The sequence below is a fragment of the Amblyraja radiata genome, chromosome 7 (genome assembly GCF_010909765.2).
Source record: "Amblyraja radiata isolate CabotCenter1 chromosome 7, sAmbRad1.1.pri, whole genome shotgun sequence".
NCBI classification, from domain to species: Eukaryota; Metazoa; Chordata; class Chondrichthyes; order Rajiformes; family Rajidae; genus Amblyraja; species Amblyraja radiata.
This window is the reverse complement of record NC_045962.1, coordinates 28,280,759-28,293,555: the sequence shown is the minus strand read 5'-3', so window position 1 is coordinate 28,293,555 and position 12,797 is coordinate 28,280,759. Positions and strand designations below refer to the sequence as shown.

Genomic DNA, 12,797 nt, shown 5'->3' with positions numbered 1-12,797 from the left:
TGCAGTGAGTGAGCTGATTAGATTACAGCGAGTTTCTGCTCCATTGCAGTCTGAACACCAGCATGTGATACAGTTAGCTCACTAAACTGAGCAATTCAAGTAAAACAAGGTGAAAGTAGGATTCCATAATTCTTTTGAAGCATCTTCACAAAGAATAAGTATGCATTAAAAATATTAAATTGGATGTAGCTGAAAGTTTATATTTGCCTTAAGGTTTGTTTTTTTGTAAGTGCTCTACAAGACCATGGACTTTACTTGTGAACATCTTCAGATTCGCCATAAGAACATATTATCCTCCTTTTGATTCATTTTTATCTCGACAAATACATTCAAAGAACCTATCTTTGATGAACACTAATCAGAAATACACACATTTGTTTTTATAAAAGCTAATAAGTTAAAATAAGTCTCCGCTCTCAAGGATGACAAGAAGCAATATCAGAGAATGAAAAGGAACAGCAAATTCAACTTACAATTTATGTTAAGTCCTAACACTGTCCATGGCTCATTTCAAAAACATGGTCAGTGCTGCACATGAATAATAAAATTAATTCAGTCAATACATGTTCATAATTATTTAAAATATCTAATGGTAAACATACATATACACATATATTTCTATTTTTAAGTTTTACTTGCTTCAAACATACTAAATTAAATAATTTTACCACATGTTTCTGAACAAAAGTTCACTTCAACAAACTGCACAATCTAAAAGCAAAATATTGAACATACTGCAAGTCTGAAATAGAAACAGAAAAGCGGGTTATAGTCAGCCAGCATCTGTGGAGAGCAAAATAGTGTTTTAGGTCAAGAAGCTTTAGGTCAAGTACATCCAGCAATTTGTTTTTATACGTGATAACCTATCTGGCAATATGGAGCAAACTCTCTTTACATAGTCATCTGGTGGACAAAGCTAGACTGCTTGTTCAGGACAAATTACTGCTGATTCCCAACTCTCAGTAATGGCAGTCTTCACAAAGCATTTTGTCTTTATTTCTATAAATCATGCATCAGAGTTCTGTATTTTAAAGCAGTTAAACTGTACTACCATCTGCTCATAATTTTAGGAAGGAATGATCAATACACAAAACAATCTTTAAACTCTTCCAAACGTTTACATACATATCTTACAAGATATATGCTAATATTTTAAATAGCCGTTTCCTTTATACTAATTTAGTGCATAATTTAGCTTAATTTTGAATTTTTACCTATAACAAATATTGAAAATATTCTACTGCATTTATTCTTGTAGAGTCAAAGTACAAAATACAGCAGGGATTCTTTGATCTTTTTAAACCCATTATAATTAGTCAACTTGCTTAGATTCGTCCAAATGTAGGATTCTGCACAAGAGACCGCAGATGCTACAGTCCAGAGCAAAAAGATAAACTGCTGAAGAATCTCTGCTGGCCAGTGATCATCGATGGTGGGAAATGGCCAAGCCAGTGGAGACAATTCAACTGAACTGCAAGATTGTAAGGGAGAAGGCTAGTTTAGAGAGGTGATGGGTAGCCAAGCACCTGTGCTTTAAATGCCATGACCACTTGGAGCTCCTGGTTGCTAGTCATTTCAATGCATCTCCCCACTTCTACAGTGACCTGCCTGCCTTTAGCCTCGTCCAATGCCAGGGTGAGGTTAAATACAAACTAGAGGAACACCACTTCATTCAGTGTACAATTAGATGGCATAAACATTTAACTCCCAAATTTCAGATAACCTGCTCCTCTTCTTCTCCCTCCTGCTTATCTTCTCTATCCTACATTCATTTCTATCCCACAGCACCACACCCCTCACCCAATTTCTTCGCCTACCACACCATCTGCCCACAACCCACACAATCCCCCCATTGGTTTCCTTTCCACTCCACTGTTCACCACTACCCAACCACTTCCTTTATCTGGTACCAAAGTTCGCCTTCCCATCCCATCAGCTTCCATCATCTGCAGCCATTATCTATCCGAATCACCTTCCAGTCAGTCACTATCTTCCCTTCCCAAAGATTCTATCCATCAATCTACCTCTTCTCTCTTGGAATCCCCTAATGCTCGCCAGCTCTTGCCCTATCACCCACACCTCTTTATACCGGCCATTTTACCTCCATTCTTTTGACCCAAAATGTCGACTGTACATTTCCCTCCACAGATGCTGCCTGACCTGCCGAGTTCTTCCAGCAGTTTGTTTTTTGCTTAGGATGAATCTACAACTTTCTAGCACATTGCACAACTTTAGGATGCCCTATATACTTGTCAGTTTCCCCGTAATTAAAAAAACTATAATCTTATTTTGATGTTGAGAAACATATCACATGCAGCAAGATCCAGATGTGATTTTTAAATTAATTTATGAAGTACAGGTGTTACTGGTAAGCCAAGTTAATACCATCCCTAACTGTCTCCAAACGGCTGTATGCAAGAATTTCCAGGACCTAGACTATCGATAAACAACAAATAAATATATTTCCAAGTCAGGATGATGTGCAAGTTTGCAGCATGACATTTGCTTACATCTGCAATTCTTTCCCTTTCAGTGGTAGAGGTCAGAGATTTAGGAATTAGATTTAGAGGTCTGAAGAAGGGTCTCGCCCCGAAACGTCACCTATTCATTCGCTCCATAGATGCTGCCTCACCCGCTGAGTTTCTCCAGCATTTTTGTCTATCTTCGATTTTTCCAGCATCTGCAGTTCTTTCTTAGAGATTTAGAAGATGTAATTGAAACCAGTTTTTATTTAGAAATTGATTTGGACGATAGATAATTATTAACCAAAGCAATACTGTGGAACATGTCTACACTTTGAATATTGTCATGCAATCTTGTGTGAACATGGATTGAGAAGTGGGTATCACAGAAAACTTTTATTCCAACTATCTGAATCATTTTCACTTTGAAAGGATGTAACAAGTGGAGCAGGTATAGTTTCTAGCCATAACTAATTTACTATTTATATTAATGACCTGGAGGAGGGAACAGAACATAAGGTATCCAAATTTGCCCATGGCACAAAAATAGGTGGAGGGACAAGTAATGACGATGATAATTTATTGCAATGGGATATAAATAGATTGCGCGAGTGGAGGAAAACTTGGCAACAGAGTTTTGTGTGGCAAATGTCATGCAGTTCAATCAGAGGAATCAAAGGGTGGATAATCTAAATGGAAAGTGGCTACCAATCAATTAAGTCAAATGCAGTGATATTTAGGTGTTCTTGTGGGCAAGAGTTGCTGCCTTACAGCGCCAGAGACCCCAGTTCCAGGGGAGCCGTTGGGAGAGGCCCGGGGAGCCGTTGGTGAGAGGAGGGGTTGCCTGGAGCTGTAAGTATAAAAACAGCGCGGGGCTTGCGTTTACAGAGGCCCGGGGAGCCGTTGGTGAGAGGAGGAGTTACCTGGAGCTGTAAGTATAAAAACAGCGCGGGGCTTGCGTTTACAGAGGCCCGGGGAGCCGTTGGTGAGAGGAGGAGTTACCTGGAGCTGTAAGTATAAAAACAGCGCGGGGCTTGCATTTACAGAGGCCCGGGGAGCCGTTGGTGAGAGGAGTAGTTACCTGGAGCTGTGAGTTACCCAAATCTGTAACGTTCCATCTCACTTCCAGAGAAGGATTCTGGTGGAAGCCTCTGATTGGTGGAAGAGGATCAGAGGAAGCAGCTGATTGGCTTGTATCCCGGGTAAGGCTTTATTGTATTCGGATAAGGGGGAGAATGAAGGCCAGGGCAGTTTACTGTTCTGGATGTCAGATGTGGGAGGTCATGGAGTCTGAGTGCTCTCCAGACGTCCACATCTGCGCCAGGTGCGTCGAGATGGGGCTCCTAAGGGACCGCGTTAGGAACCTGGAGCAGCAACTCGATGACCTCTGTCTGCTCAGGGAGAGCGAGGAGGTCATAGAAAGGAGTTACAGGGAGGTGGTCACTCCAAGACCACGGGAGACAGAAAACTGGGTCACAGTTAGGAAGGGCAATGGGCAGAGGCAGGGACTGGTGAGTATCCCGGTGGCTGTACACCTTGAAAATAAGTACTCGTGTTTGAGTAAGGGTGGGGGAGACAGCCTACCTGGGGGCAGCGACAGTGGCCGGGCCTCTGGCACAGAGACCGGTCCTGTTGCTCAGAAGGGTAAGGAAAAGAAGAGGAGGGCAATTGTAATAGGGGACTCTATAGTCAGGGGGTCGGATAGGCGATTCTGTGGACGCAGACAGGAGTCCCGGATGGTAGTTTGCCTCCCTGGTGCCAGGGTCAGGGATGTGTCTGAACGTGTCCAAGAAATCCTGAAATGGGAGGGAGAGGAGCCTGAGGTTGTGGTGCATATAGGTACCAACGACATAGGTAAAAAAAGAGAAGAGGTCCTGAAAGAAGAATTTAGGGAGTTAGGTAGAGAGTTAAGGAGAAGGACTGGAAAGGTAACAATCTCAGGATTACTGCCTGTGCCACGCGACAGTGAGAGTAGGAATGGAGCGAGGTGGAGGATAAATGCGTGGATGAGAGACTGGTGCAGTGGGTATGGATTCAAGTTTCTGGATCATTGGGACCTCTTTTGGGGAAGGTGCGACCTGTACAGAAAGGACGGGTTGCACTTGAACTCAAGGGGGACCAATATCCTGGCGGGGAGATTTGCAAAGGCTACTGGGGAGACTTTAAACTAGTATGGTTGGGGGGAGGGACTCAAATTGGGAAAGCTAGCAGTCAGTGTGTGAAGCAGGGGGCAGAGAATGGTAGCACTCTGACCCAAAATGTAGGGGCGAGAGAAGAAAAAGAAAATAATCAGAGAATAAGAGAGGGTGGGTTTCTTAAATGTGTATATTTTAATGCTAGGAGCATTGTAAGAAAAGTGGATGAACTTAGAGCCTGGATTGACACCTGGAAGTATGATGTTGTGGCGATCAGTGAAACATGGTTGCAGGAGGGCTGTGATTGGAAACTAAATATTCCAGGATTTCATTGCTTCAGGTGTGATAGAATTGGAGGGGCAAGAGGTGGAGGTGTTGCATTGCTTATCAGGGAAGATATTACAGCAGTGCTTTGGCAGGATAGATTAGAGGGCTCGTCTAGGGAGGCTATTTGGGTGGAACTGAGAAATGGGAAAGGGGTAGCAACACTTATAGGGGTGTATTATAGACCGCCAAATGGGGAGCGAGAATTGGAAGAGCAAATATGTAAGGAGATTGCAGATATTAGTAGTAAGCACAAGGTAGTGATTGTGGGAGATTTCAATTTTCCACACATAGACTGGGAAACACATTCTGTAAATGGGCTGGATGGGTTGGAGTTTGTAAAATGTGTGCAGGATAGTTTTTTGCAACAATACATAGAAGTACCTACTAGAGAAGGGGCGGTACTGGACCTCCTGTTAGGAAATGAGATGGGTCAGGTGGCAGAGGTATGCGTTGGGGAACTGTTCGGGTCCAGTGATCACAATACCATTAGTTTCAATATAATTATGGAGAGGGACAAAACTGGACCTAGAGTTGAGATTTTTGATTGGAGAAAGGCTAACTTTGAGGAGATGCGAAAGGATTTAAAAGGAGTAAATTGGGACAGTTTGTTTTATGGGAAAGATGTGGAAGAGAAATGGAGTACATTTAAAGGTGAAATTTTAAGAGTACAGAATCTTTATGTCCCTGTTCGGTTGAAAGGAAATCGTAAAAATTGTAAAGAGCCATGGTTTTCAAGGGAAATTGGACACTTGGTTCGGAAAAAGAGGGAGATCTACAATAGTTATAGGCAGCATGGAGTAAATGAGGTGCTTGAGGAGTATAAAGAATGTAAAAAGAATCTTAAGAAAGAAATTAGAAAAGCTAAAAGAAGATATGAGGTTGTTTTGGCAAGTAAGGTAAAAGTAAATCCGAAGGGTTTCTACCGCTATATTAATAGCAAAAGGATAACGAGGGATAAAATTGGTCCATTAGAGAGTCAGAGTGGCCAACTATCTGCAGAGCCAAAAGAGATGGGGGAGATATTGAACAGTTTCTTTTCTTCGGTATTCACCAAGGAGAAGGATATTGAATTATGTGAGGTAAGGGAAACAAGTAGAGTAGCTATGGAAACTATGAGGATCAAAGAAGAGGAAGTACTGACACTTTTGAGAAATATAAAAGTGGATAAGTCTCCAGGTCCGGACAGGATATTCCCAAGGACATTGAGGGAAGTTAGTGTAGAAATAGCAGGGGCTATGGCAGAAATATTTCAAATGTCATTAGAAACGGGAATAGTGCCGGAGGATTGGCGTACTGCGCATGTTGTTCCATTGTTTAAAAAGGGGTCTAAGAGTAAACCTAGCAATTATAGACCTGTTAGTTTGACGTCAGTGGTGGGCAAATTAATGGAAAGAATACTTAGAGATAATATATATAAGCATCTGGATAAACAGGGTCTGATTAGGAACAGTCAACATGGATTTGTGCCTGGAAGGTCATGTTTAACTAATCTTCTTGAATTTTTTGAAGATGTTACTCGGGAAATTGATGAGGGTAAAGCAGTGGATGTTGTGTATATGGACTTCAGTAAGGCCTTTGACAAGGTTCCTCATGGAAGGTTGGTTAAGAAGGTTCAATGGTTGGGTATTAATGGTGGAGTAGCAAGATGGATTCAACAGTGGCTGAATGGGAGATGCCAGAGAGTAATGGTGGATGGTTGTTTGTCAGGTTGGAGGCCAGTGACGAGTGGGGTGCCACAGGGATCTGTGTTGGGTCCACTGTTGTTTGTCATGTACATCAATGATCTGGACGATGGCGTGGTAAATTGGATTAGTAAGTATGCAGATGATACTAAGATAGGTGGGGTTGCAGGTAATGAAGTAGATTTTCAAAGTCTACAGAGAGATTTATGCCAGTTGGAAGAGTGGGCTGAAAGATGGCAGATGGAGTTTAATGCTGATAAGTGTGAGGTGCTACATCTTGGCAGGACAAATCAAAATAGGACGTACATGGTAAATGGTAGGGAATTGAAGAATGTAGGTGAACAGAGGGATCTGGGAATAACTGTGCACAGTTCCCTGAAAGTGGAATCTCATGTAGATAGGGTGGTAAAGAAAGCTTTTGGTGTGCTGGCCTTTATAAATCAGAGCATTGAGTATAGAAGTTGGGATGTAATGTTAAAATTGTACAAGGCATTGGTGAGGCCAATTCTGGAGTATGGTGTACAATTTTGGTCGCCTAATTATAGGAAGGATGTCAACAAAATAGAGAGAGTACAGAGGAGATTTACTAGAATGTTGCCTGGGTTTCAGCAACTAAGTTACAGAGAAAGGTTGAACAAGTTAGGGCTTTATTCTTTGGAGCGCAGAAGGTTAAGGGGGGACTTGATAGAGGTTTTTAAAATGATGAGAGGGATAGACAGAGTTGACGTGGAAAAGCTTTTCCCACTGAGAGTAGGGAAGATTCAAACAAGGGGACATGACTTGAGAATTAAGGGACTGAAGTTTAGGGGTAACATGAGGGGGAACTTCTTTACTCAGAGAGTGGTAGCTGTGTGGAATGAGCTTCCAGTGAAGGTGGTGGAGGCAGGTTCGTTTTTATCATTTAAAAATAAATTAGATTGTTATATGGATGGGAAAGGAATGGAGGGTTATGGTCTGAGCGCAAGTGTATGGGACTAGGGGAGATTATGTGTTCGGCACGGACTAGAAGGGTCGAGATGGCCTGTTTCCGTGCTGTAATTGTTATATGGTTATATAGTTCAATCAATACAATACAATACAATACAATACAATCCTGATTATGGGTGCTGACTGTACAGAGTTTGTCCATTCTCCCAGACACCTGGGTGGGTTTTCTCCAGGAACTCCGGTTTCCTCCCACACTCCAAAGACGTAAAGGTTTGTAGGCTAATTGGCTTGGTAAATATTTTAAGTTGTTCCTTATGTGTGTAGGATAGTGTTAGTGTGTGGGGATCACTGATCGGCGCAGACTCATTGGACCGAATGCCTGTTTCCACACTGCATCTCTAAACTCTAAAACTTGTCCATGAATTACAAGCTTTACAGGCAGATAGAGCAGCAGGTTAAGATGACGATAATTGGAATAATAATTAGCAATTATGGAATTATCCTAATGTCATAATTTAGATTGTGGAATTATCCATAAATCTCAGAATTATGGAAGCTAACTCATAAGATGTAATTGAAGTGGATGGAGATACACCTTTTGAAAGATTGCGGGATTGGGGGCCTTGGTGTTCTGGTATAAGGAGCAGTTAAGATGTGGGGTGGATCAACTATGATCATATTCAATGGCACGGCTGGCACAAGTGTACTGGTAACCTACACCTGCTCCTATTTTCCTGTGTTCCTTAACATCACCATGAAAATGCAACCAGGACTTTATCAGATGTATAAATTATGTTAGTACATTATTCAATTTGTATTTTATGAAAGCATTGACCTTGATTTTTTGCCTAATTCCAATAGAGGGTCTTGAATCCCCAATCATCAAATTTTGTTGAAAGTTTGAGTTAAATCAGTACTTCGACAAAAAATGATCAAAACTAAGTTATGATTTTTAAGAATAAAATCGATTTTTACATTGTAAACATTATATTATCTTAAATAAACAGATCTGTGTTTATTCTTTTATTAATTTTAAATAGGAAAGAAAATCAAGGCAATAGTTTTTAATTTTTATTCAAATTACTCCTCCCTTACACATCAGTAAAAATACATACCAGAAAATTGTTTGATGTTTTAACTTCTTGGTCATTTCACTGGACTTCCTTTCTGTTGCAAAATATTTTATGGCCATAAAACCAGGGAACTACCAATTCCATTGATAATTTGCAACTTGACTGATGCAAAAATGCATCTCAGCATCCCTTAATTGAGGAAGCAGAAAATGATTTGGCCTACTTCTCCTGGTTGCTATCCAATATCCTAAGACGAAGACATGATTAGAGTCAGCTGCTATACTATCCCCACCTTCAAACAACTTAATAACCTTCATTATCACAGCTCCTACAAGAATAACAGATGCTGTGCAAAGCACCAGAGGCCACGCCAACTTCAATGGGATTGCATTCAAGTAATGACCCAATAAGCTGCAAAAAAGATAAATAAACCAAACTATAATTCTGGGGGGAAATATCAATATTGTGAAATATATTTCAGGAATTTTCTTTGTTAATAGCAAGTTTACACTAAATTACCAAATTTATTCTCAATTCAAAAGATAAATGTATTAGATATTTGTGCAGTCTTTCTTCATTTTTAAAGTTCAGAGACATTTTCTTAAAACAGATATTGAATACACAATGCCAACCTCGAAAGAGCAAAACAGAAATGCCAAAAATTCATGGAAAATTAAATCTATTTTTTCCATGAAATGTTATACTTAATTTTAAGTTAGGTGATGTATTATTTTTCTTTAACTACAACTCTATTTTAGGTCTATGCTGACCCCTAGGACCTTGATGATAAGATCTCGGCTCAAAGGCAATCTCATGATCAAGGGTAGGTGGTTAGACTCTCTCTTTGTGTAACTAATCACTACTGACTAAATGCTGAACGTAGGCAAAGACTGCAAAGGAGTTGCAAATGTAATTGATCATTGTTCACCAATTACTTCCTTATCTCCAAGTAAGACCTAAGATGGAACAAAGGCTGTTAGGTTTTGAATAATAGCAGAGTAACTCTTGCAATGATATTGAGGCTGAGATGATTACATAGAAAAATAGAAAACAGGTGGAGTAGGCCATTCGACACTTTGAGCCAGCTGATCATCCAAAATCAGTACCCCGGTCTGCTTTCTCCCCATATCCCTCGATTCCATTAGCCTTAAGAGCTATATTGAACTCTCCAAAGATTCATTAACGACCAACAAGAACCGCCGTCTTCCTTTCTGCAAGGTGCATTAATGGCTATCGTGTTTCCCCTCAAAATCTATTGACCAATTTTACTAGAGCACATTGGTGCCACAATCATAGAACATAGAAGGAGCAGGCCCTTCAACCACAATGTCCACGCTGAACATGATGCCAAGGTAAACTAATCTCCTCTGCCTGCACATGATTCAATCGGTCAAATGCTACGTTCAATCTCACTTTAACCCCACCCCTGGAATTCGGCTCAAATTTGAACAAAAGGTGTAAAGATGCCAAGAACCATGTTTCTTGGCAAAATCAAAAATTAGCACTATTCAATAGTAATGTTGACAAACCTTCCATTTGTATACAGATGACAAAGTATGCAGTCAATGGAATATTTCCCGCATCCAATGATAATTGTTTAGCTTCTGTTTAGCTGAAGTAAACTACCATCCCATAATCAAGACGACTAATATTTTGTCCTTATTCTGTTTATTGTAAATGTATTCAAAAATGATCCTTCAATCAAGTAATCAAGGTTTGACACCCACTAACCGATGAACACTGACAGTATGTTAAATAATGAAAAAAATTTACTGTAACAGAATACACACATTCTTTTTAATTTTTCAAATTCAGTGAACTTGATTGAGGGTGGATAGTTATTATCACCTCAAAAATATGGCAATTTTCATTATATAATACGAACCATCAAGGCTTTTTTGTGTGTAAAAAAAGTGGTATAAAGAAAACATAAAAGGAGGTAGTCTGGTCATTTTTTAGTTCTTAAATAAGGCAGTTAATATATATTCCTCTGAAATGGTGGGAGATCAAAAAATATCGGTGAGGTTCCATTAAGGTATCAACTCAACTCTCCTGAGAATTAAACGTGATCATTATAAATTCAGGTGCCAGTTGAATGACACTTTTTGAAATTAATCCGAAAGCTTTCTGCAAAACAGACCACATTCTCCTTATTTATCAGAATATTAAGTAAAACAGACAAAATGAAAGTACATAATAATGTAAGCATCAGATTTTGTATTCCTTGGTGCAATTTGGTGTGATTAAGCTCTTGTTTTTCATGTTTTATAATAAACAATTGAACATTTTGCTTTCATAGTAAGATCACATAGTTTAAATGGTTCAATATATCCCAAATCCTCAAAGGTCTAGTGGCACTTTTATGCAATGCTTTTAAGAAAACATTGAATGCTTTTCAGAAATCAACTACAAGTTTAGCATCTTACCCATCTTTAGTTTGGTCGGCCACCCCAGCAAGAAGTTTTACAGTCTTTGGGTTGTAGAGTGGATCTGTGTGCAATCCCAGATACTTCTGTACAAAATCTGTCGGAGTCATATACTGCTCCCCATCCTTGGTCACACTACAAAACTAAAAGAGAAGCAAAGTTATGATAGCAAGTAATTGTTGATGGTAGGAGTCTAGGATTAGTGAAGCAACATTCAATGTATTCTTATGCCTGAAATAGTACTCATGTGACGTCAGCTTCCTAATTTCCTGAATTAATCTCTGTACTACCTCATGAGAATGGCAATAATCAGATGTTCGTGCTAATTGTTCTACAATTCAAGATCTTCAGAGATGAATGACTGGTTTTATATATATATATATATATATATATATATATGTAAATATTATTTTCAACATAAAAATGTATGTAATATCTGCTGTTAAATACAGTTTTTCCATTGTGATGAATCTAAATATTCTTTGTTGTAAAAAATCAAATTACTCTAAAAGTGCATTTAAATAAAGTGTCAATTTGTACGTTTCTGCAATTAACAACTATTTATCTACTTTTGTTATACAGATGGAATGGGCATTTCAGCTTATATATAAAAGAGGCAGCTCAGAAACTGAAGTTAATTTATGGAGGATTTTGAATAAATACATTTCAACTTCAGTTACCCTCAACATACATCACAGGGATACAAATGACAAGAACAGATTTAAAATAATTTAACAACCATTGATAATTAAATGATTGTAATAAGATTTGAAGATTAGCAGCTTCAGCTACACTATCTTAATGCTAAATTTAACATATGGTATTCCTTTTGCTCTTCCAACATGCACATTAATACCTTCACATAATTATACAGTAAGAACACTACCAATTCAGCACATTTGGCACTTTTGTGGTGCCAAAAATCGCATTTTCCATACATAGAAAATGTTATTTCTATCACATTTTTAAGATATTGCATACTACCATAATAAATTTCGACGTAAACCTGATACATTTAAAAGGAGTAGGCAAACCAGTTAGTTGGAAAGAAGCGGATGAACAGGGACCTGGTCAGGAAGGAGGTAGACACAAAATGCTGGAATAACTCAGCGGGACAGGAAGCATCTCTTGATAGAAGGAATGGGTGACGTTTCGGGTCGAGACCCTTCTTCAGACCGGAAGGAGTAGGGAAAAGTCTGGGAATAAGGACCGCAGAGTCAGCAGGAACTACAGTAAACAGTACCTGACAAATGACAAATCAGATGCCAAGCAATTGGGATTTCTAGGTAGCTGGTTTTTGGTGTTTTACTGTATTCTAAATAGCTAATAACATTTTTTTTGTATATATTAGTTCATGGGGTGTAGATTACATTGGCACAGTTGGCATTTATCATCACCTGAACTAAGTGACTTGCTAGGCTATTGCAGAGGACTACTCGGTGCCACCTCCATGGCTAACTCACAGAAGTGTTTAGCAGGAGAAATAGAAATTGTGATTTTGATTGCAGTGGATTTTGGAAGGGATAAGAGGTATTGGTACAGAATTCATGTTTAAGGAACCTGGAAGAATCCTCCCTCTGGCACTAGCTGGGCTGATTTGCTGCCCTTTGGGTGGGAAATGCTTCAACACTACAAACCTGCAGTTTAGGATAATTTTTGCAATTGTTGGAAAAAGATTAGTGATGCTTGGAAGAGATAATTTGTGGCACTGCAGGAATATTGTGAAGAGAGTGCTTGAGATCCCTACTGCAACAAGGAATGAGCC

General features: G+C 39.4%; 1 protein-coding gene across 1 annotated transcript in view; it reads right to left on the bottom strand.

The window, feature by feature from the left end:
* Positions 1-12,797, bottom strand: part of slc25a12 (solute carrier family 25 member 12) — a 71,546-nt gene that overhangs the window by 43,719 nt on the left and 15,030 nt on the right. Inside the window, exon 3 of the mRNA XM_033023958.1 lies at positions 11,033-11,175. Within this exon, the coding sequence (XP_032879849.1) occupies positions 11,033-11,175 (143 nt within the window). The remainder of the gene's footprint in view (positions 1-11,032; positions 11,176-12,797) is intronic.